The 25,618-nt window shown below is 35.7% G+C and overlaps 3 protein-coding genes across 5 annotated transcripts in view; 2 read left to right on the top strand and 1 right to left on the bottom strand.

Annotated features, from left to right (window-relative positions):
* LOC126758590 (open rectifier potassium channel protein 1) overlaps nt 1-9,067 on the top strand; it is a 38,458-nt gene extending 29,391 nt beyond the window's left edge. For all 3 annotated transcript variants that reach the window (XM_050472923.1, XM_050472922.1, XM_050472924.1), the window contains 5 exons: nt 2,323-2,624; nt 2,695-2,946; nt 3,030-3,133; nt 4,749-4,896; nt 6,199-9,067. In XM_050472923.1, coding sequence (XP_050328880.1) covers nt 2,323-2,624; nt 2,695-2,946; nt 3,030-3,133; nt 4,749-4,896; nt 6,199-8,376 — 2,984 coding nt within the window. In that variant the 3' untranslated portion in view covers nt 8,377-9,067. The remainder of the gene's footprint in view (nt 1-2,322; nt 2,625-2,694; nt 2,947-3,029; nt 3,134-4,748; nt 4,897-6,198) is intronic.
* Nucleotides 9,068-9,549: 482 nt separating this feature from the next.
* Nucleotides 9,550-14,652, top strand: LOC126758592 (leucine-zipper-like transcriptional regulator 1 homolog). The gene is made up of 8 exons (XM_050472929.1): nt 9,550-10,583; nt 10,640-10,948; nt 11,018-11,132; nt 11,193-11,356; nt 11,413-12,243; nt 12,304-12,479; nt 12,547-12,725; nt 12,788-14,652. The coding sequence occupies exons 1-8, from the start codon at nt 9,976-9,978 to the stop codon at nt 13,190-13,192; spliced, it is 2,787 nt and encodes a 928-aa protein (XP_050328886.1). The 5' UTR covers nt 9,550-9,975; the 3' UTR covers nt 13,193-14,652.
* A 466-nt stretch (nt 14,653-15,118) lies between these two features.
* Nucleotides 15,119-15,919, bottom strand: LOC126758601 (uncharacterized). The gene is made up of 2 exons (XM_050472939.1): nt 15,680-15,919; nt 15,119-15,605 (listed from the first exon to the last, which is right to left on the bottom strand). Exons 1-2 carry the CDS (start codon nt 15,737-15,739, stop codon nt 15,309-15,311), a joined length of 357 nt encoding a protein of 118 aa, XP_050328896.1. The 5' UTR covers nt 15,740-15,919; the 3' UTR covers nt 15,119-15,308.
* Nucleotides 15,920-25,618: the final 9,699 nt, after the last annotated feature.

Here is a 25,618-nt window from a genome sequence, read left to right as displayed (position 1 = left end):
TCATAGTTTTGTGGGTTTCTAATCTCAAGAATCATTGGTAACAAAATTGGCGCGAGTTGAAGTAAAAAATTGTTGGGTGAAACCTTGCAATCTTTATTGTGTCTTGGGAAGTCGTATCCGGGAAAGCTTTCTTCTTTAAAACTGACAAAACACATGAGGACCATCCAAACAATACACTAATTGAGTTCATAAATAACCCGATATTAAATAAGCATGGCTACGAGCTTATTAAGTTCAGCTGAAGGAGTTCCTTCTCACATAATTGATTGTAGCTTTATGACCAGTGCCAGTTGCATGTCTTAGAATTGTTTTTCTGACTGCCTTTTCTAACTTAGCTAAGTGAAAATTAGCCCTAAAAGTCAGAAATACTCCAACGTTACAATTCTCATATATGTATATAAATTGGGTCCAGCCTTAGCTTCATTTGTTTATTAGTCTCGCCCGAGAAATTTATATGGGGTTTCCAATGTCAAATTATTAATGCAAGCAATTAAAATTTTGAGGCTTATTTTGTGATTAATAAGCACATGCAACGCTGTTGAATAGAGCTTCTCAGAGGTCGTAACGGTTAGGACAATTTCCTAATTAAATACGCCCCATTACCTTTGCGACATGTTTTTCTGCTTCCGCTTGTGTATGCAAATGCTCCAAAGAAAAGAAATATTGCAATTTTCAAATCATTTACACAGTCATAAACGCCTACAATTTTCTTAATTTACACACAATTCCTGGCAATTTCTACAAAGCAAGAAAAAGTAGATTGCAAGAAAATATAATGTTAATAACTGAAAATTGCTACTAATTTAAGCAAAACGCTTAACTTATGCAAACAAACCGGCTGGACAAAGCGACAACAAATCAAAGTGTTGTATTTTGACTATGGCGAACAGCTGTTCGAATGTCAGTGGTTGTCAAGTGGCTGCCAAATGCAATTTGTAGCACAAATAAAGCAACTGAGCGACAATAAGCAATCATCCAGACGCCGATTAAGTGCAAGTATATTGCACTACTAAGTCACTTGCGTTGTTATGATTATTGCTTTAAATTGTTGTAAATCTCAAGCTGTGCATGTTTACATGGCTGCTGCAAATGTATTTGCTTATATGATGTCTATAAGTATATTTATGAGTGGCTCCAGTGCATTCACGTCCTCTAACTAAGAATTGACGCGGGGCTTTTGTCGAAAGTTGAGCGAAAACACACTCAAGAAGTGGAAAATTATTATTTGTGGCTTTTCAAAGTCAATTCTCTGCCATACAATGTGCCAGAAGAAGAATAATACAATCAGAACCACATTTACAAGAAATTATTGGGTTGTAAATCAAAAATAATTTAATGAATTTGATTATTTCATTTGTGACTTATTTGACATTACTTACCATAAGTAAGGTTGGCATTGAGTTTATTGTAAACATTGCACGGACAGTAACGCGCCGAAAAGTGTGTAAGTTCCTCGAGAATTTTTCCAAAATGAATACTTTTGTTTTCGGAGTGATTCCGAATTTGCACTTTGAACCGGCATTACAGCTTATTATCACTGTAAAGGTAAAATATTCTTCGATTTTTTAAATTTTCGGAGAACAAAAGTGTCAAAATAGTTTATTGAGTTTTCGGAGTGAGTTCGAAACTCCATAATATATAATAATATTGAAATTTTTATTATTCTAATAGAAAAGTATCAACATATGTAGCTTTTTTCAGTTTTCGAAATGACTTCAAAATTACCTAAAAGATTTTAAAATTGAAAATTTTGGTGTTGCAAATAATAAAAAGTATTCAAATAATTTATGGGAGTGAGTCCGAAATTTCCTAATAGTTTTTAATTGACGTTCTTATTTTTGTAATAGAAGAAAAAGTATAAAAGTAGTTTTTTAGTTTTCGTAGCGAGTTCGAAATTGTCTAATGGACTAAATAATTGGAGTTTTTATTGTTGCAATTGATTAAAAATTATTGAAACTGCCTTTTGAGTTTCGAAGTTAGTACAAATTGGCATAATGAATTGAGAAGACTAAGATTTTTCTAGTTGTAATAGAAGAAAAAGTTTCATTATAGTCCTTACAGTTTTCGGAGTCAGTCCGAAATTGCTAATGGATTCCAAATTTCAAACTTTTGCTAACATTATAGAATAAACAGAATTAAACAGTATTTTCCGTTTTCGGAGTAAGTCCGAATTTGCATAATATATTTGAAAATATAACTGCTGATTTTGTAACAAAGAAAAATAGTAATTTTTTTTGTCATAGATCTGAAACATGCTACTACGGGACCCATTTTGGGCTTCAAACATTTTTGTAATATTTTTCCAATGGTACATATTTGCAGAATACCTCGTTAGCGAATTGTCCGGCAAAAACGAGAGCACCATCACAGAGATACTTGAAAACATTTCCGATTATTGCGGTAAAAAGGTGACGAACTACACAGCGGATGAATTTGAGCCACCTTATACATGGACATTTTATCATTCGTTTTTCTTCGCCTTCACTGTCTGCTCAACCGTCGGTTATGGCAATATATATCCCACCACTTTAGCGGGACGGCTGATTATGATATTTTACTCGATCATCGGCATACCGGTTAATGGTATACTTTTTGCGGGCTTGGGTGACTACTTTGGCAAAACGGTAAATTAATATAAATACTTCTTGTAATATTTTTAATTTAAATTTGTATTGTTTTTTATTATATTTTCAGTTCGAGTTAATTTATCGCCGCTATAAAAAGTTCAAATTGTCACGCGATAAACATTATGTGCCACCACAATTGGGTCTACTCACCGCCATACTGATCGCCCTGATACCGGGTATCGGTATTTTTATACTGTTACCAGCGCTTGTGTTTACATATTTCGAGAAGTGGTCTTACTCCATTTCGATTTATTTCGCTTATGTAACCACAACAACTATTGGTTTCGGCGACTATGTGCCCACTTTTGGAGCAGATCAGGTGAGCTTAGTGATTTTTAATAAAAAAAAAACTTAATTTTAATAAAACGTTGAAACGTTTACAATTTTCTCTTTCCGTTTCAGCCACGCGAGTTCGGTGCTTGGTTTGTGGTATATGAGATATTCGTCATAATGTGGTTCATATTCGCTTTGGGATACTTAGTTATGATTATGGGCTTCATAACGCGGTAATTATATTATACTTTTATTTAAATTTTTATGTTTAAAAATAAATATTTGTGTGGGGATTTGTGTGTGTGTGTTCATGTTATTGTCTAGCTAATCGTATTGCAAAAAACGTTGTATTAATGCTTTACTTTTAGTTTTTACTAATATTTTTTTATTATAAATTTATGCATTCATGTTTTTAAAATCTCATATTTTTTCTTTAACTAAAGTATTTATTAAAATATTAAATTTTCAAATAATAATTTCTAACAATTTTATTAAATTTAGCGTATAATATTGTAAAATTGGTGCAATCTTATAATTTATTTTTATTAACGAGCTTGTTTATACATATTTTTAAAAGCCTTAAAGCTTCAGCTACCACTATTTAATCCTCCCTTAGGTTTTATGCTTTTGTAGCAAATTTTATGGCAACTATAAAAGGTGACAGATTAATTAAAAAAGTAGTTAAATATAAAAGTAAAAAATAATACCTCTTGGCAGCTTCTCTCGGAAGTACCTTCAGCTTTTTTTGTAGCATAGGTCTATGGTTTCTTAAATTGTATACTCTCTAAGTGATTCCGTGTCATAGCACTTTTCACATATTATCAATTCACATTACGTCACACCATATAACACTACTGTGCACTGTTTGAAACGAGCAGTTTCTTATATAGCCGATTAGTCCCTCGATGTTATAACACTTAATACACATTATATGATATCACCTTACAGCGCAAGATATCACCTCGTATGGCGTCATTTCAAACTGCCTGCAGGCAGCTATTACAGTTTCTTATATAGACTGAGGCCTAACAACTGCTGCCGTAGTAATCCCAACACATCATATGATACATCACATGGTGGCATATGACACCATTTCTGCCGGCAGCCAACTGCCACCGTATCTTATATATTTGCCCAGTCTACCTCAATCATTACTCACCATGTGATATCACGTCACGTCACATGTTATTGCGTCATATGATGTCAAATGCGACTATCTGCAGCAGCTACCACCGTTTTTATATAAACTCAGCCAGAGACTGCCGCCACTCCAGTTACTACCGATCAGGTGATGTCACGTCGCAACTTTTGGTAACACATCATATGACGATATTTCGGACTGTCTACAGCCAACTAGTAGAATTTATTATATAGGCACAGCAGATAGGCTTCTGTCATAACAATGACTACCGATCATGTGATAAACATCAATTTGAGACTAGCTACCCAGTTTCTTTTATAGCACCAAGACTGGAAGTCCTAGCCATAATATTCATATTATCTAAGCTTCTACGAACGTTTATATGTATTTATAAAAGGGGTTTCGTACTTTTACTTTGATTATTGTTTATTAAAACTAACTTATTTAGTTTTATCGAGAAATTATTTTATAACCATTTATGTTGGGTGTTTTTAAATAAATATTTAGTTTTTATTTATGCATTTTTTTAAATACCAAACGCAATTGCATGTTATTATAAATTAATATTTATAATTTCTTCGCTGGCACATTAAAAGTTTCATACTGGTTTCAAATAACTAATCTCACATATATATAACATTTTTAATTTTTTATTATAATCTCTGAACAAATTTGCACCCTACATTCATTTTCAAAATCGTTTACAGTGGTTTACAAAGTAAGAAACTAAGACGTTTAGAACAACAACTATCGACGAATATAAAAACAACACAAAATCGCATATGGAGTGGTGTTACGAAAGATGTCGGACATTTACGAAGGATTTTGAATGAGCTGTATATACTGCGAGTGAAGGTAATGAAAATTCTATGAATTTAACAACGAAAATTTGTCTTTTATGTATGATAATATAATATTTTTACTGGGACATAAACAAATTAATATATTTAGACGATAAAAGTATAACACAATTAATTTTGAAATTCAATGCGAAACCCAAATACTTAATAGAACTTTGAAGTGCCAACAAATTATTTTTTTCAATATCTATTAGCTTAAATCTTGATATGAGCGATTAGCAGTCGCTCTATCAATTGTTCGCAGTTTTTTGCTTAATTACTGTTATTCGTTAGAAAAATCGATATATTATATATTACAGCTCAAACTTATTTTTAACACTTCACGAATATGTTTGAAAGTAAGTTTCTAAATTTTGTATGAAATAATGCTCAACACTATTCATTGAATGCATTATTTTTTAAATCATGTGTAATTTTCCGTTACTGTTTTGTTTATGATACATAGCCAGATGTTCACACTATCAAATTTTATTGCGACTATTTAGCGAAATGGGTTAATGTAAAACAATAACTAGTTATTTAAACAATATAAATATTAGAAAAACAATTGTAATTGAAAGTAAAATGTAATTTATTAATTTTTTTTTAACTAAAATGCCGCCAGATGTTTTAAATAATGATAAACATGGTAAGATTATTGAAAAAACTGGAAACTTATATGTAAATAGTAATGTCAATGTTTAGTACTTATTTATTTTATTTCTTTTATTATTCTACTCTAACAACTTTTTAAGTTTTTACTATACAATATTCTTGGGTTATTTGCACATGAAATAAATTTAATCCCTTCAAGTAGAATATATATAAAAGTAAATTGTCATCACTTTAACAAATAATACATAATTAATAACGGTTTAAAATTTTAACCTCAAAATAATTGAACAATTTTGTTGTTTCTGCAACTTTTAAAAGTGTTATTTTTGTGTACCACAATTACTAAGCGGGTTAAATATGGTTAACAGCAAACAAAGTAATTTAAGAAAAGTTTTATTCTTTTTTAATTCTTTATAGTTATTTTACTAAAGTAATCTATAATATTGGACGCAAGAAATTTGCTGTAAGTATGCATTTGAAATTAATAATATATGTACAGAATTAAAAGGAACACACTTTTTTTAAAAGATGAGAATGTAAAAAATGACAAAAAATCTTAAACAATTTTTGTTTTTTTTATGTGCAGATAACGCAAAAAATACCTAAATTATTGATTTAATAATTTTACTTTTTTTAACATTTCTTTCATTTTAATTTCCTTCTCATACAATTTATTTATTTTATTTTCTTTCCGTTCAACTAGCCGGTCTATACCGAGCCGGATCCAACACTGCAGCTGCACCGTTCGAACTCTGCACCCGAGCTCACCATGTATCGCGAGGATGCGCCACCTGAATTCCCGCGCAAACGCGCCTTCTCTGAAACGTATGACGTCATCGAGGCGCGTGGCGCTCTCGCGCCCATTCACGCTTCTTCCGATACTGCTCTCGATAAATTGGATAAACAGAAATCCTTCCAGGACGCAGATGCTTTTCTGCAAACTACCGAACTGTTGGCCAAAGTGGTTGGTGCTTTGGGCGCTGTCCGTGTGCCACCCCCAGAGGAGGATGAATTCAGCATGTATGGTGGTTATCACGGACTGTCTGATTCGCAAATATTGGCTAGTGAGTGGTCGTATCCGAGTATTCATGAGGCACCTAAGCCTCGTGGACGCGCCAACTCCGATTACAACTTCGAGCCACCATGGCGCCAACGTCGTCCCACTGCATTGCCAACGGAATGGACATGGAGCGGTGATAATGAGCGCATACAAGAGGCGATCAACAATCGTTACAAGGAGGGTGATAGTCGTGATCTATATCGGTCAAGTTTCGGTTTACCGCCACGCGAATATGTTGTGAATATGGAGGAGGATGAGCCACCAAAGCCGCGTGTAAAGAAGTTCTCAATGCCTGATGGTTTGCGTAAATTGTTCCCGTCAAAGAAGCGACCCTCACAAGAACGCATAACTGCCGCTGAGGCTGGCACGGATGTTTCGATGCCAAATGGCACACGCCGCTTTTCGATTATGAGCGTGCCAGAGTCGGCGCGTCGCGCACCACCGCTCGACTATTACAGCACAGTGGCAGCTGATGCGAATGCGCCTTATTATGGCAATGGCAAACCTTCAGGTTTACCTGGCGCGCCTAGCAGTTATCCTTCGGACGGCAGTTTGACATCGAAACAGCCATCGGGTGCACTCAATGGTTTGGCAGCTGGTGCACGTCGTGGCAGTAATGCCGTTGTTGGTGGTGGTCCACGCAAAAGACGCGAATCCATATTTACGCAGAAACCATCCGCAGGCGTGAGGCGTGGAAGTCTGTTTCCCACTTCCAATGCGGCTGGACTTACACAACGCCGTGGCAGTCTTTTTACGTCTGGTATGCAGCCAAACACAGGCACGCCATCGCGTCGTGGCAGTCTTTTCCCCACTGGGGGTCGTGGTGCAGCTGATCGTCGTCCTAGTCTCTTCTCGGTTGCCTCAGAGGAGGAACGAGAGGTGTTGGAGAATACAACAATTGCTGATTTGATACGCGCTTTAGAGGTGATGCATACGCAAACTGTAATGGAGGAAGCCGCCGACAGCCCGCCAGTAATAACCCATAGCGATATGGGTGGCATCTTTGGTGGCAGTAATAAACAACGTAAAATGGGTAATGCTGGCATGGACTTACCAGACGTGCCACCATTATTCTCACTCTTCAGCAATGACAATAAACGCGCTATGAACAACGCCGCTGCCAATCGTTTATATGCACGACGCTCCACAGTTGTTGGCGCTTTGCCCACCTCGTTCAATGCGCCCACAGGCTCAACAACAACGCTTGCGGCGTCAGGTCCAACTAGCATGCTGACGCGCCGCCGCAAGTCATCAGCTGTGCAACAAATACCCGAACCACCGCCAAGTTATAGTGAACGTGATACCAATATATCGTCAACAACTAACAGTACTACTACGCCTAGTAATAAATTCAAACGTCGCTTCAGTGTGCGGCCTACAGCGCTACAAATACCGCCGGGTAAGGCGCCACCACCGGGTGCGAATATGAATGCCGCATTAGCGTCACAAAATATAGTACCAACAGCGCCAACATTACCATCAGCATCTACGCAAAGCGTCTTGCAGCGTCGTCTCTCGTTACGTCCATCGCCTTTGGCGCGCGAGCTAAACATTTCAACATCGACTTCGTCGGCGAGCAGTTCAGGTGATCCCAGTCCGACCAGCCCGACGGGCAGCGGTGGCACCGTGACGAGTACTACTCGCTTGCTACCCTCAACTTCCATTGCTACGCCGGCTGTTGGCGCGGCCACACGTCCGCCTACAACTGGCAGCACACATTCGCCACTCTCGCGAATCGTGCAGATCGCACAAGCGCAAAGAAAGAGTAGTATGCAGGAGGGATTCCCGCTGGAGCGTACACAAAAGCCGGATGATGTGTAGAGGTCGGCAGTAGCAAAAATTCAAGTTTATTTAAGTAATTTCAAAGTGCCTAAAAATAGTTTTATGTTAATAATAATAACACCACTCATGGGTTGTGTACTGACAGCTAAAGCAAAGACATAAGCGCAATAACGGTATGCCATAAGTTTGCCACAGTTTATTTCAAATAACTGAAACTATTAGTATTATTTGTTACAATCGTAAATTATGCATAAAGACAATGATATTTTCAAGCATTCCTCAATCGCTATAAAAGTGACCTTTATTTTTTAGTGGTAAATAATTAATTTAATACAGCTCTCCTATAATCCCAGAACATCCGCCTAAGTGTCAATCCCCAAAATTGCCAAAAACAAATTATTGTGATAAGTTTAGTATTAGCCGAGAAAGTAGCTATTAGTTAATGCCTTCGATAATTGACAATTAATTATTCCACACACAAACTAAAAATTGTTTCATAAAAATCATATTATTTATTGTTTATTCATTTATTTACACATCAACATAATGGTGCATACACATTTATTCTATGAACACATCAAATGCGAACGAATGTTAACGTTTTCAGCCTTCTTCCTGTAAACAGGAAGTTTTTTTATAAAATATTAAATAAATCTTATATGTATGTATGTATAGAGCGCATATGAACAAAAAATGTTACAAATAAAGATGCTATGAAATGACAAAAATACTTTATTGTGTTTTTTTATTCTTAATAGTTTTTTATAACGTATTTACATATATGTTGAAATAATTTAAAACCCTGTTTTAATATATGTTATTTTATTTTTATTTTTTTAATGTTTTTTTAATATTTTTTTTACATTTTTTATATGTTTTTTATATTTTTTTTATTTTTTTATATTTTTTATATTTTTTTATTTTTTTTATATTTTTTTTATATTTTTTTATATATTTTTTTTAAATATTTTTTTATATATTTTTTTAATTTTTATATATTTTTTTCATATTTCCTTTTATTTGAATTTGAAAAAAAGAATTAACTAAACGGACGTGGAAATGGCTAATACTGTATGCACTTGGAAGCACTGCCACTTAAAATTCCTCCAAATTCTACTGTCAAAGAATCATTTATTTCTTTAAAACACGGTAGCCCTGTCGCTCAGCTGTTGTTTGGCACAGTACAAACTGTCAATTCATTCATAAATTTTGTGCTAATTTCTTGTTGGCGACGTCAATGCGGGTGTTCATTGTGCATATACATTCTGGTATACAGACAAAGCAATTGCGAAAATTGCAGAAAAAAAACGATATTTTAGTGAAAATTTGTTTAAAAATGCATAAATATAAATATTAGCTTGTGGTTTTGCTAACAGTGCAAGTTTTGTGTGGGGCAGTGCGAAGTGCTGGACTTAACGACATTGGTTTTGTGGTTTGCCTGCTCCAGTAAAGCGTGTGTGGCTTTGTGTGTGCGTGCTAGCTTGCAAATTGCGTGGGCGTTAACAATTAATTTAATTGCAATAATATAGTATAACTGCGTTTTTAGTTTGCACGCTTGACACTTTTTCACTCTGTACAAGTGCGTAAAAAGCTATCAAAATAAGCCAACGAAAGCGATTCTACACCTGTAACTCGTTAATGCTGAAGGCTTTGCTCGGCTCAGAGTCTACAGATTCCACTGAAGACGCAGGCGGTGGCAGCGGTGGCAACGCCAGCGGTAGCGGTAGCGGCAGCAGTGGCGGAGGTGGTGGTGGTGTTGCAGGTGGCGGCGGCGGAGTCGGTGGTGGTGGGGGTAGCATCAGTCTAGCATCGAGTTCTATTTCAAGCAGCTTGAGCGCTGCATGTGGCAGTGTCATTGGCACGGCTGGCAATTGCAATCAAACGACTTGTGGTGGCAGTGTAGGTGGCGCTAATAGCGGCTTTGTCTGCAGTCTCTCCTCCAGTGGTTACTGCAACGTCTGCCTGGCAGGTCTGGAAAAGTGTCATAGCAACACGGGCAGTCGTAAGAGTCGCAAAAGTTTTTCATCGCGCAGCAAAATGTCGCATTCCAATTCGAGTTCAATGCGGGGCAGTAGCGGCAGCAGCTGTCGCAGTAGTGGCGCAGTCTGCATGTACGATGTAGGCAGCTGCAAGTCAATATCACCGGGCAGTTATAGCTTGAACGCATTGAATGTGGACTTTAGTTCCTACACGGCCACACATCAGTGGTCGAAAATGCTCGAATGCGCCGAGTTTGTGGGTGCCAAGTGAGTGTTAAGTCAATCTTTATTGTTCGTTTTTACTAATTTCTTTGTTATTGCAGGCGCAGCAAACACACCGTTGTGGCGTATAAGGATGCAATGTTTGTGTTCGGCGGTGACAATGGCAAAACGATGCTCAACGACTTAATACGTTTTGGTGTGAAAGACAAATCGTGGGGACGTGCTTGTGCTACCGGCGTGGCGCCGGCGCCGCGCTATCACCACTCCGCCGTGGTCTACGGCAGTTCAATGTTCATCTTTGGCGGCTACACCGGCGATATACATTCGAACTCGAATTTAACGAATAAAAATGATTTGTTCGAGTATAAATTTCAGACGGCCATGTGGGTGGAGTGGAAATTCACAGGACGGTGCGTACCAAAAACAAAAAATGTAGTAGTGTGAAATATTTTTTTTTTTATTGTTTTGCATGATTTTAGTGTGCCAGTGCCACGCTCTGCGCATGGCGCTGCTGTCTACGATAATAAGATGTGGATATATGCTGGTTATGACGGTAATGCGCGTCTGAATGACATGTGGACGCTCAATTTATTGGTGAGTTTTATTAGTAATTTAAATACAACGTATTAATAAATAATTATATTTTTTATGCAGGGCGAAAACCATCAATGGGAGGAGGTGGAGCAAAAGGGTGAACGTCCGCCAACATGCTGTAATTTTCCCGTCGCTGTTGCGCGCGACTGCATGTATGTCTTCTCCGGCCAAAGTGGTCTGCAGATCACCAACTCGCTCTTCGAATTCCACTTTAAAACCAAAACGTATGTAAATTTGTATGTAAATAACTGTAAATTTATGAACGAAACCTCTCCCCCAGCTGGCGTCGTATCTCCAACGAATCAGTGCTACGTGGCGCCGCTTCAGCACCACCTTCACGCCGTTACGGGCACACTATGGTGCATCACGATCGCTTTTTATACGTTTTCGGCGGCTCGGCGGACTCCACCTTGCCCAACGATCTGCACTGTTACGACTTGGACTCGCAAGTGTGGTCGGTAATAACGCCCGAGCCGAACTCGGATGTGCCTTCGGGTCGTGTTTTCCATGCGAGCGCTGTTATCGGTGATGCTATGTACATTTTCGGCGGCACTGTTGATAATAGCGTGCGTCGCGGCGATACCTATCGCTTTCAATTCTCCAGCTATCCGAAATGTACACTGCGCGACGATTACGGCAAATTCTTTCACGATAAACAATTCTGCGATATACAATTTATAGTTGGTGCTGAGGAGATAAAAATTTTAGCGCATATCGCTTTTGTGGCGGCGCGTTCGAAACATTTGCGCACGAAAATCTTAGCAGCGCGTGAAGCGCGTCAACAGCAGATGGAAAAGGTGTTCGGACCAGCCATGGATATACGTAGCGCTTTGGTGGGTAGCGGCGGCGCAGATCGCGCGCCCATGCTGGAGGTGCGTTTGGCGCAAGCATCACCGGAAGCATTCGAAATCATCCTGAACTACATATATACGGATAGAATCGACCTGAAGGAGTCGTATAGCAAAAATATAATAATTTTGATAACCGATATATACCAGTTGGCGGGTAGATTTCTAATGCCGCGCTTGGCGCAAGGTTGCATACAGTACTTGGATTTCAAGATCAACAAGCAGAATGTGCTGGAGGCGCTGTACAATGCGGACAAGAACAAGTTTGTTTAGTTACATTTTTATATTTTGACTTACACATAACCTCAAATTATGTGTTGTAGAATACAAATCATCAAGGATCACTGCATGCAATTCATAATAAAGGATGAAAACTACGCAGACGTCGTGCTGTCAAGCGAATTCGGCGATCTAGACAAAGCGCTAATCGTGGAAATTGTGCGCAGGCGCCTCAACCCGGGTAAAATTGTTATGGAAAATAATTTCGAAAAGAGCGAAGGTAATATAATAATAACTTTTTTTAATTTGAGCACAAAAATATGTTAAATTTTAAACTCTATACTTAGGCACCACACTGGAGAGCGACATGGCGGTCTTTCTGGAGTCCACCGGCAAAGAGTTTTGCGATATAAATCTCATACTCGATGGCCAAGCTATACCCGCGCACAAATCCATACTCTCCGCACGCTGCACCTACTTCCAAGGCATGTTTCGTTCATTTATGCCACCCGATAACACAGTGAATGTAAGTATACGCTGTTTTACAGTTAACTTTTCACCACTCGCTACCTTCTTTCTGGCCACTAGATACAAATCGGTGAAATTTCACCCTCACAAGAAGCTTTCCAGTCGCTACTGCGCTACATTTACTATGGCGAAACGAAAATGCCACCACAGGATGCTTTGTATCTGTTTCAAGCGCCCTGCTTTTACGGCTTGTCCAACAATCGTTTAGCCGCCTTCTGTAAATATTCGCTCGAGCATAATATAACGTATGAGAATGTTCTGCAGACGCTGGAAGCCTCGGACATAACGAAAATTTACGATATCAAAGATTACGCCTTGCGTTTAATAGTGAAGGATTTTACGAAAGTGGCGCGTTTGCCGAAGATCGGCGCTCTGTCACGTGAGCTGCTCTTGGAGATAATACGCGCGGTGGCCGATTCGCAAGGCGAGTTTCTGACACGCATCAGTCTCAATACTGATATCTGAAATTTGGTACTGCTATGGCCGGCATTGCAGCTGCTTTTGGCTTGGCTGCAAATAGTCGGTGGGCGTGGTGGTATGGCGGAGGGGCTGGACGGCGCAAATGGTAGTGCTAGTGCTGTGTGTGATGACTGTGAGTGCGCGTGTGAATGTGAGTGCGAATGCGAATGCGGGCAGGAGTGATGCGCGTTGTTGACCAACAACAAAAATGTACTAACAACAACGACAAGTAGGAAACTAGCACACATTAGCCAGTAAAGCCGTACATGTCTATTTTTTTATATAAATTTTATGCAACGTTTTGCACTTATTGCACATAAGCGCCGCTATTTGGTGTAAATGCAGGCGATAGGTATGCAAAAAAGCAAACGAAAATCTAAGAAACGAAATCGGTGGCCAAATTGCTTCTAAAAATAGTATTCATCATTATTTACGCCCCCTCCCGCCCACTGTATGCATATACGTTTATGCACTTATAGTTAAAAAATAAATGTTTAAAAACATTTGCATTTTTGAGATATCTAAGTATGTTTATCTTAAAATAATGTTCCATAATGTGATATAAAAAATTTTAAAGTTAAACCGTGAAATTTTTTGAAAACCCTAGTTTTAAATCTAAACAGTTGTAGCAATATTATTAAAATATTTTTTCTCCTCTTTTTAATTAATTATATGTTTTATATTAAAGAAATGTATATTTCTTAATTTTTTTATTTGTTTTTTAATTTTTTATATAACTTTTTATATAATTTTTGTATGTATGTATTTTGTATGTATTTTAATTTTTTTTTATTTATTTAATTTGTTTTTTATTTATTTACTTTTTTTTATTTACTTTTTTTTTATTTATATTTCCTTTTTTCGGTTTTTTTGAATTTTTTCTTACATTTTTACATGTATTTTGTATGTATATTTAATTTTTATTATTATTTTTTGTAAATTTTGTATACAGACATATGTATGTACATACATATGTACATACATACTTAAATATGTAGGTATATTGTTACATTTTTTAAATTTATATTTTTAATACTTTTTATATGCTAGCTTTATTTTTTAAATTTTGGTTTATTTTTTTTTATAAATTTTTTATATTTATATTTATTTATTTTTTAAGTTATTTAATATTACTTTTTATTTATTTTTTATCAATGCTTATGCAAAATTATTTTTCTCTACTGTTGTTTCTCATTTTTGGAAGTTCAAAATTGGCAAAATTCTCCAATATTTATTAATGAATATACGAATTTTATTATATATTTATATAAAATAATTAACGAAATATATATGTATGTACTTATAAGTGTATGTTTATTTATAAAACAATATGCAAAATGTCTGCTGAAAAGCAACAATCTTGTTAAGTAACAGTTATTGTATGGCAAATCAAGCAAAATTGTTGCTGCGTATTTATGTAGCACTAGCAAAATAATAAAATTCAATAAAAATATATTAAAAAATTATTTAAAAATTTATAAAATTGAAAAATACCCTTATTCATAGTATAATTGCAATTAATTTAAAAAATAGTAATTGAGCATAATTGAAGTTGGCTAAAAAATAAATTATTGAAATAAAAAAAAAATAAAAAATCAAATTTTGCAAAACTACAAAAAAAAAAATAAAAAATCGAATTATACAAAATTACAAAAAAAATAATTTTTTTTACAAAACAATTTAATTTTTCAAAATTACAAAAAAAAAAAATTAATTATAACAATAAACATAAATTCGGTAAATAATTTAAGTTAAAAACACGAAATTCGAAAAATTATAAATTAAAAGTTAAAAGCTCCGTCAGTCAGAAAACAATTTACTCATTTACGCTTTTCCAATAACAAATAACATCAAATTAATCTCCAAACCTTTAAACTATTAATTTCAGCTGTGCGCCATCTTTTATACTTATTCCACTAACATACATGCATACTTACAACTATTTCAAAGTTAAATTAATAATACTACGTTAAATGCTTACAAAACTATTGAAAATTAAGGGCTAATTAAATGCTGCTGCACTATAAATGCCACTCAATATTGTTTGTATGTATGTATTTATGTTGATGTAAATGAACGCTCGCATATGTTTATGTAACTGTTGTTTATAGCAATACCGCCGTCACTCCATCGGCTCTTCCATAATGTCCACTGCACGCGTTCTATTCTCCAATTCCATCAGCTCGACTGACCGTTGCAGCATCTCCATTTGTTCACGCATATGCGCCTGTTTGTCTTTCAATGTGCCCGTTATAGGGCGTATGCTGCGGGCAGTGCGCTGTATCTCATTAACTGCCTCAAGCAGCTCCATCAGTTTTACTTCACCCGAATCGGTAGTTTCATTTTGTGCAGTAACGCTTTGTTCAAAGTCGCAGAGGTCTTTATAGATTACATCCAGACGCGTGTTAATGTGATCGGTCTGTGAAGCAATACAAAACAAAAACAATGTACCAGGTACAAATCAATTACACTTGCACATCTGTGGCCGCTTACCCAATCCTCTAGTGACATATTACTGGAGTTGTGCGACATGCCGCTATTGTCTTTAGACATCTTTGCTATTTGTTACCAGCACAAACTTATAGAAACAGTTGCTACTGCGTTTTTTCTGAATTAAAAAGTCAGAACAATAAGTTTTATCCGCTTAATAAAATTAACTACAATTTCTGTGCCGTACGTTTGCAAAATTTTGAACCAAATTACAGCTGCTCAAGATAATCAGCTGTTTAACTGCGCTATTGCCACCTACTGTTACGTGACAAATGCATGTTTAGACTTGTTACGCTAGGTGTCACTGCACAGTAACAACAATTGTCACATTTTTGGCGGATGTTATTAGTGTAATTGCGGGTTTTAAAGCGTTCGGCTGCTTGTGTTAATAAAGTGCATTATTTTAGTGAAAAAAGTGTTTTATAGTAAAGTTTTCATAGTTTAAAGTGTTTATTAATGTAGTTTAAGTGTTTTTCTATGTGTGTGGTGTATATTATTGAATGTGTAAAGTGTGCAATTAGTTTTCTGTGCGTTTTAAAAATTGCATATCGTCGGTTTTGCAAGTGTGTGCATTTTAGTAATAGAATCGCGTCGGTTATACTCGGTCGGTCGTCCATTTGCAATAATTCTAAATTAAACGCTAAAGCTGTCAGCCGTTTCCAATTTATGCAAACTCAAGGTGAGTGGGACTTTTCAATTAACATTTCGCATACAGTGATTATTACAAAAATTTTTCTTTGCATGTTGTCTGATACACAGTTTGAAAAAACTGTGATGGGTAAACTAAGTCGGTACTGTAGTCGCTATAGGAAAGCCAATTTTCCAGTTGCTGCTTTTGCGGTGCAATGCTAATATGTTTTCTTGTATTAAAGAGCCAAGTACGCTTGCACATGTAAATGAAAACTATCAACGCTGCTTGACGGGATCTGATTATAATTGTATAAACGAACTATTCGCTTTTTAAGTAAAATATTCGCTAAAAGTACTGACCGTTGCATTATATATACACGATTCGTTCTAATATTCGTCTGCAATAACAAAAACAAGCAGAACTTAAGAAATACCAAAAGGGTTAAATTATTTACAACTGACAAGTGAATTCTTACATATCGTTGGTTTTGCAAGTGTGTGCGTTTTAGTAATAGAATCACGTCGTTATACGTTTAACTTGTTCCGGTGCCGGTCTTCCGTCTGTAAGTATATTGCAACTAAACGCTGCAGCTTTCAGCCGTTTTCAGTTTGGTGGTGCGCACACACAAGGTGAGTGGGACTTTTCAATTAACATTTTGTATATAATAATTATTATTAAAAATTTTCCTTACACGTTGTTTTATATACAAGTTGCAAAAATTTATATTGTAAAATAATTGCTTCCGGCAGCAATGATGGGTAAATTAAGCTGCTACTGTAGATGTCTCCACCGGAGTAATTTGCTATAATTCCTTTCAAGTTTATAATTGTGGCATACGTAAATACATATACATATGTGTGTATGTACATATGTGCCATAATGTGGCTGCTGTTTTCGTGATGCAAATAAAATCCATCATTGCTGATGGATGAGATATTTTTATAATCGTATAAGCGCACTATTCGCTTTTTGTGTAAAATATTCACTAAAAGTATTCACCGATTCATTACATATGCAGTATTCTTTCTAATATTCCTTCTCAATAACAAAAAAACTAGCTGAATTTCGCAATACCAAAAGGGTTAAATTATTTACAACTGACATGTATAATCTTAAATATTTTAATCGTTTGTGGAAAGCTATTTTAAAATTAATTTCACCCGTAACCTTCACTAGGTGCGTATTAATTTTTACTGAAATATTTGAAATGTCATTAAATGCTTTATCAGCTTCGCATAGTCCACACGTATCGCTAGCTTCGCGTTGTGCAGGTGTAAATGCCTTCCTCATAATAAATATTCGTTAAATGACTTCCTGTAGTGTTAAGATATTGTTGGACTCTGGAATGCATGAAACTATAAATAATGTAACACTTAGTTAGAACCAAGTTCTGAGCAGTTACCAAGTCCTATAATGCAATTGCTGGCAATGTGCTGCTGTCGTGTTTAGACATATTGCTGATGTCTATGTGGACAAACTGTTTAATAATGCTTGTTTTCTATTCGCCCTCGCATTATTTTAAAAAATCTAAATGTCAACAGTTATATATACATACATACATACATATAAAATTGTTCATAATTTTTGCGGCGAGATGTGCAAAAAGAATTTTGTTAAGTCAGCTGTTTGGCTGTGGTATTGCCAGCCACTTATGCATAACAAAAAATATACTCAGACATGCTTAAACGATAGGTGGCGCTAAAAAGTAAGAAATGTTAATTCTGCCGGAAGTTATTATATAAATTAGTGGCTAGAAAGCGAACGGATAATAATGTTTAAAATTGCAAATTTTTAGTGGAGAAGTGTATTCATTTATACTTTAAACTTTTTCCGCGTAAATTAAGTTTTCTTTTATTAATTTGTTGTTTTAAAATGAATGTGACTTATACAGCAACTTTTAAAAAAATTTATAATTAACCGTTGCCCTATACACTACAAGTTAATTTTCTTTCATAAATCATTGATTCCGGAAGTAATTTCAGCGTAACTTCCGCAAGTATATGCAAACTACAGTAACTTAATATAAAGGAGAGACAAATTTTGTAATTTTTAATATTTAATTTTTTATCGGACAGTGCTGCCAAACTGGCTTTGAAATTTCCTCTGATCTTATACAGATGGCGCTGTCTATGCTTAAATAGCAATGGGACAGTTATTCACTTGGTTATTTCACTTATTCGATTTTTTGTTTTTCGTACTCTATATCGAATGTAAACGCGATTTTTTCGAGAAACTGTTTTCAGAGTCGGTGGGGAAAATTTCTTTGAAGTAGCTGAACTGATTGACCTGAATGACTTACTATATAGTACATATATTTATCAGTTAATTTCATTTTTAAGCCACTCTTAAGTGTGATTGTTCTCACGAAAAATAACGTTTATTGGGAGTTGGCCCTTTTGTCAAAAATGGAAACTTTGACTAATTCTTCGATCATTATTGGGATTCTTCTATAGCAAAAATAAATTGTTTTGGTTTCTGAATTTGAGATAATATTAAACAGAAAAATCTTGCTCGTCTCCTGGAGATTATTAAAAAAATTCTTATTTATGAAAAATTAAAAAAAAAAACAATTTTTCTGACATGCCCTTTAATACTCTAGGCACGTGAAAAATTCTTTATACTTACATATTTATGTCCCATAACCCGAAATTTCTCTGTAATGTTAGACTCATGGATGATTTTGTGAATCTTTAGCTATGCTAGGTCATCATTGTTGCTGTTGCAGCGGCTGAAAACGTTCTCCAACAATTTTAAGGAGTGCTACCGAGTTAACAGATGTTTGTCGAGTATAACATTTACAAAGGCGCGGCCTTTATTGAAACGGTTAATAAAAGGACAAAAATGGTTCTTCTTTTTCAGAGTTCCTATCCTAAGTTCTGTAATCGTTTTTGGTTTTTTTGGAATAAGTTTTAGGATGATTTGAGCTTAATTTTTTTAGATTTTACCTGAAATTGGGTAGATTCTAGTCTTCTTAACCCTTAAAGAAACTGAAAGTAAAATAAAACTTCCTCCTCATGTTCCTTTAGTAGTGTTAGTTATGGTTGCTCGGTAATACTCGTCTGTCTTAAATAGCTCATCTAAAACTTTTCAATTTACCGAATGCTTATTAGCTTCCAAGCAGCTTCAACTATTGTCTATTGTATATTTTCTACGCATATGTGTTATTAGAATTTTATGCCTGCGAGCGTTTAACCAGCTAAGCAATCCATCAGATAACGTTTAATACCGATAATTTCCGTTTGCACTATTTCTTTTTAATATCCGCTTCGCCTGGCGTTTACGACCGACCAGCTCCCGTTGTTTTTATAAGTACAAACGCAGACCGTTGAGCAACCCCTCACCACGCTGTCATGTTATTTAGTAAGTTCCGTTATGCAGTGTGGTGTGAGGGCACGAATTGACCTTTTTCCGCCCTCACTCACATATCAATTTCATGCCAATGTTGCACTACATAAATTTTATAAACTCTATTTGAGCGTATCAGTCGTGCGTCTAAGGAAAAAAATGCATTGATAACGAAAAGTGGAAAAAACATGTGAAAGATGTCTGAAAAGAAAGAATTATTATGCTTATTAAAGGGCACATTTGTTGTTGGCGCAAATTTAAAAGCATTCATCGGTACATATGTTTATAAAAGCAGCACTAAATTGGCTATCTTTTGGGAGCTGTGGATGCTGGTGGAGGTGTAAAGGGGTTGAGGTGAAAAGTGTGTACTGTTATTCTTATTCTTTTATATTTTTCTTTGGGTGTAGAAAAAAACGTCCAAATTGTTGACCCTTTTCATTAATTTAAAACATTTTCTCATCCCATTATTTCGGTTTGGCAGCAAGATTATTCTTTTGAAGATTGTTTACTTAAGATAAGCTTTTCCTAATATGCCAGCGCTCACTCCCTCCGACTCCTGAAAGGTTAAAGGTTATAAATTTTCTATCTTTCAACTATTTATTTCCTTCTAAGCTAGCTTAAGCTAGCTTGGTTATTGGTTGGTATATAACAGAGCTCTCACAACAGGTCTTTGAGAACATCTCGCTGGCTGACTTTAAATATCATTACTTCGTTACTTTTCGATTCCGACTTTCTAGGTCTTGTCATCATTGTACCTGTAATGAAAGTTTAAGGTAAATTAAGGTCTAAAGTTGACAGAGATTTCACACTTTTTTGACTTTTTCCTACCTTTTCGACTTCTTTAAAAATAACAATGATTGCTTCATCTTTTGGGCAGCAATTGCTTGCTTGTTTGATAGGGGCCGTCTAGAGACCAACTTCTGCCGATTGCAGAAACTTTTTCATTTTCTAAGATATTTCTCGTGGTAATGCTCAAATTTACAGCCAAGTATGGTTTGACCGTCGAACACATGTTTTCAGGAGCTCATTTTAGCACTCCTAAGAAATTCTTCATTTGAATGGCGATACGCAGCAAAAGTTCCGAAATTTCCTGAGGTCCAGATCAAGCCACCTCTCTTTTGGTTTTCGATAAGATATTTTCCACCATCTAGTTTACTCCGAGCAGCTTCCTTTCCATATTTTGCGAGCTTTTGCAGGAGTTTGGCTCTGGTCGATTGAATGATTGTATTTGATACAAAAATTCACTTCTATTTTCCGTTTCCAATCACTTTGTTAGACCCAATTGGTTTAGGTTTTTAGGTCTTCATCTACGGTTTTCTAGGCAACCCCTTAATGTATCCTGAGATTACGCTGCATTAAACTGTCCTCTCACACAATATATTCTATAAGTCGCATAAAACGTCAAGTAGGGATATAAATACATAGAGTTCAAAGTTGGAACCTTTAAACAGCTTATGAAACCATACTTCTCTCTTTCCCCTAACCGTCACACGCCCCAATTCGGTTATAGCAGTTTTCCATTCACATTTAATACTGTGCTCATTTCTTCATGCTCACTACATTTGAAACCCCAAATAATATTTAAATTTAAACGGCAATTTACTGCTTTGTGTCTCTGTCATTATGTGATATCTGCATTTAATTGATTTGTTTGCACCCTCTAGTCAGAGGAATGTCAGTCCGTCAGACGCACTTTGTGAGCTTAACACAATTTCAGTTTGATTACTCTACGAATTTGCTTAGCAACCCCACCGAAGTCATAGAAACAAAGCAGACAAGGTTCCACGAATTACCAAGCAAATAGCAGAACAATAGATGGAAAGCAAATATTTGTTGACTTATTGTACAAATGTTAATAGTTGATGTTAGTGAAGGCATATTTGCTTTTAATATTCGTCCTAAGTAGGGTATAACACAATTATATTAGAATTTGAGGGTATATATACATATATGTGGTCGGTAGGCAATAGCAACGATTATGAAGTGATTAAAAGTTAGTTGTCGAAATGCAAAATAAAATTCATGTAGCTTTGAAACTACCAAATGAGAATTACGCTCATTCTTTCAATTTATATATGAGCACCCCATCGTTTATGAGAGTATAATGTTGAAAATTTTAAACTAAATGTAATATTTAACAGTCCTGAAATTTTTGGCGTTTATTACATATACAAATAGTTTTTTTATGCACAAAGGATGCTCGAGGACCTTGTATTGGCGGGTCGCCTATTGAAGGGGAGCTAGTTTTAGTTTATACCTTTGTTTACATTATTTACATTTAACCAAGACAAGAACCTTTGTTTACATTTTGAGGTCAATGACCCTTTTGTTTATGTTTAGCCAAGTTCACAACCTTTGTTTACATTTTGTCACTGACCCTTTTTTACATTTTAGGGGATCAGTGATCCCTTTCAGAATTTAAGACTTTTAAATATTCTACTTTAATACCGGAATTTCAAAATTAATGCTTTTCTTGATTTTAGTCGACATTTTTAATTAAATAATCCGGAATTTATTGATTTGATATGCATATTTTATCGTAATTTCGAGTTTTCAAAACTAATATGCTTTGCATTTCAATCGACGTTTTCCATCATATTTTCTATTATTAAATATAAAATTCCACAGTGCCGAAATTTCGGGATTGCGCCTATATCCGTCTTAAAAATGCTGCATGCATTTACATTCGTGCGTTTACCTAACCTGTGACCCCTCACCATTCGCTCGCTCTAAGCGCAACTCAGCAAAGCGTGAGTGACTTCATTTCTAACACAAAAAACAAGAAGGAAATAATTTTAAAAATTTCATATGCCAGGATGGCTCTGCCATTTTTCGTCATTTTACTCGTAAACTTGCAATTGCACGACTTTTGCTGCGTATGTGTTTGTTTCCTGTATGAGGTTGGTCATAACTTTTTCCTAAAATTTTTACTTCGCTTTTTTTCATATTTTTATTTTGTCAACGCGTAGAGAGAAAATGAGTGAAAAACTAAAGTTGGTCACAGAAAAGTCAAAAAGTAGAAATATGCGAAATTAAGCAGTTGGGGTAATACCTACTTTTAGGCGCATACACAAACACTCGCGCGCACACACATGCGCAGGTACTCAGCAAATCCTCAACGCTGCGCTGATGAAATCTAAGGAAGTGGAACGCTTCATGCGCTTTATGGAGCATGTGATTGCATGCAGGCTGGCAGGCAACACACGCTCAACGAAAGGCTGACGCTTTGCCCTTACATGCATGTGTGTGTGCGTGAACTCTTAAGTAGTTGGCCTAAAGTGGCGTGGGTAGCGGTTTTCAAGTGCGTTAAGCTGTGTTTTTGAGAAATTCGTTTAGTTTGCCAATTTGTTAGTTGAAGCCTTTTAAAGGTAGTTACTCAGGGGGAAATCATTTAATAAAAATTGCCAGGATTTAGTTGCATCTGTATGGCTATAAACATAAATTGAAGCATTAAAGTGTTATTTGAAAAGTTATTTAAATTTGCTGAGCCATTTTTAAAAGCTTTGGAGATAAAAATAAAGCTTATTGTGGGTTCGAAGCGAAATAAGTTATATACGTAATTTGGAGATTTGATTCGATGAAAGTTGGAAGCTCAGTATGTAAAGAAGGTTCATAAAATAATACAATTTAAAAGTACCGGTATCTAACGTTTTTTACCAACTCGGCTGAGTACAAATCTGTCTCTGCTTACTACGATACTTATCTGATTTGTCGTGACATGCCTTTCAAGCGAGTATAAGGAATCTTGAAAAGTACTATTTTCTATTTAACTAGAAATATCTCGCCTTAAACTCTTCACTAACGCTTTTAGAAAAGACAGATATGGCGATATTCAACCAAAACCTCTTGTTGAAGTGTCGAAAGGCTTTTTAACTTCCTAAATATCTTGAAGAGAGTACAGTAAATTGCTCAAAGCTCTTCACTAACGCTTTTCGAGAGGACAGATATGGCGACATTCAAGCAAAACCTCTTGTTGAAGTGTCGAAAAGCCTTTTTAATCTATGTGTTTTCAGCTGAAAACTACTGTTGATTTGACTAAAAGCCTGAACTTTAACGCCAACAGAGGTCCTGAAGAATAGGGACAGACGAATTTTTATAGAGGGTAGCGATTTATCATGTGATTTAAGCTTTCATTTGCAGTAAAAATATCAGATTCAATGTCTCGAAGGATACGGGCCATGGCCTGATTCCTGATTAAAATTGATAGTTGGTAGCTTGGTAAACTTATGAGACATTTAGGGTTTGGTTTTTCATAGCTTAGGCTTGAGATGCATTTTTTGTACACTATCAAAGCTCATGATGAATTAGAAAATGAAGAAAGGGTTTGTATATATCTAACAGAGAAGCTATACTGAGTAGTTAGCAAATAGCAATAAACCGTATCTTTTGAAATTTAGAGATCTAATAAAGAAATTATACATTACTGATCATACTTTTCTACTTAAAACTGTTTTATTCAAATATGGACGTAGTTTTTTGGAACCAAAGCCTGTTTTTCACATAACGGTTTTCGTGTTTCTTGTTTAAACTAGTGAGCTTTAAAGCACAAATTCGGTATTTACTACGCTCACGTCTGCTGTAAACTCCTTTTATGAGAAAATATTATTTTCCATTCCATATATTATATACATACATAGGTACTCATATGCTTGCCTTCCATTAACGCCACATCCTTTTAAGACATCTCTCTATCGCGAGCTCTTTGAAATATTTCTTATTAAATCTCTCCACTACCAGCTTTTGATTGAATTTCTCCAATAACTATAACTAACACGTACAAATGCATACGTAGCACGCTTCCGACTTAATTCAATTTGTGATAATAAAATTTCGTGGCATACACACAGGCGTAAGCACATGGTTGCGGCGGGCGAACGCGCAAGTGCAATAAAATGCCGCTATAAATGCGCCACATTTATGATTTTTCGGTTAGTCGCTATTTTCAATAGCTTTTCAGTTATACAATTTACCACACAAACACAGTCATGCAAGCACTCACTCACACATACACTTATAAGCTGTTAATATGGCGCGCTGTAGCTCTTAAGCTTTCTAAGCAACCTTTTTAAACCTTATGTTGAGCTAATGTATGTACAATATGTTTGTGTGTGTGTAAATGAAATCAAGCAGTCATATTTTACTACCTGTTCACACCATAAACACACACACATGCACAGCAACGAGTGCCAGCCACTCAGCCATGAATGTTTGTGCCTTCAAAATTGTTGTTAACACACAAGCAAACATATAATTTAATACAAGTATATGTATGTCAGGATATACCGTTGATTTGTTGTTTTTGTTGCTTTTTTGGTTGTTGTATTATTGGCTTTGTATTTGACAGTTGTTAAAAGCACGTGTGAAAGGCGTAAAATCTCATTAACAACACAAGTGTTGTTTGGTCATGTTGTTGCTGTTGTGCTGGTTGTAGCTGTAAATAGCAGTGAATTAAATTTTATGCTCTCTTTTATGTGTCTATGCGTTGTGTAATGTGATGCGGAGTGTAAAAGTGCGCATATGAATTTATATTTTATTGCCTTATTTCGAAATTCATCGAAAATTTTGTGTTTTCAATTGAAATTTTGGTAAAATAAAATTGTATTTCAACTCTTTGTAGGTGTGTTTAACAATTACCTAGTAGATTTTGTAGAAAAACAAGTAAACCTTCCGTGGCTAGAGTTCTCTTTAACTGGTAAGAAGTTTTTGTTCCTAAGGAGCTAGCAGCAGCTTTCTTCTTTTAAGGTTTGGGCAGCATTTGCGTCTCTGCTGTGTCCAGTAGCCTTAGATATTCCTTCTTCTTATTTAAACGTTCTGTTGACTCTTGGGCCTTCGTTGGCTATCAAAAGCCTTAGATATTGTAGTTTCTTCTACTACTTCTAAAATTTTGTTGACTTTTGATTCGTCAGGGGCTATCAGTAGCTTTCTTCTACTAAGATTTGGCCAGATTTTGGCTCTTTGCAGCGCTT

Source organism: Bactrocera neohumeralis, chromosome 5 (assembly GCF_024586455.1).
Source record: "Bactrocera neohumeralis isolate Rockhampton chromosome 5, APGP_CSIRO_Bneo_wtdbg2-racon-allhic-juicebox.fasta_v2, whole genome shotgun sequence".
In the NCBI taxonomy this organism is placed as follows: Eukaryota; Metazoa; Arthropoda; class Insecta; order Diptera; family Tephritidae; genus Bactrocera; species Bactrocera neohumeralis.
Note: the sequence above shows the minus strand (reverse complement) of the source record. Positions and strands in the feature narration are given on the sequence as shown.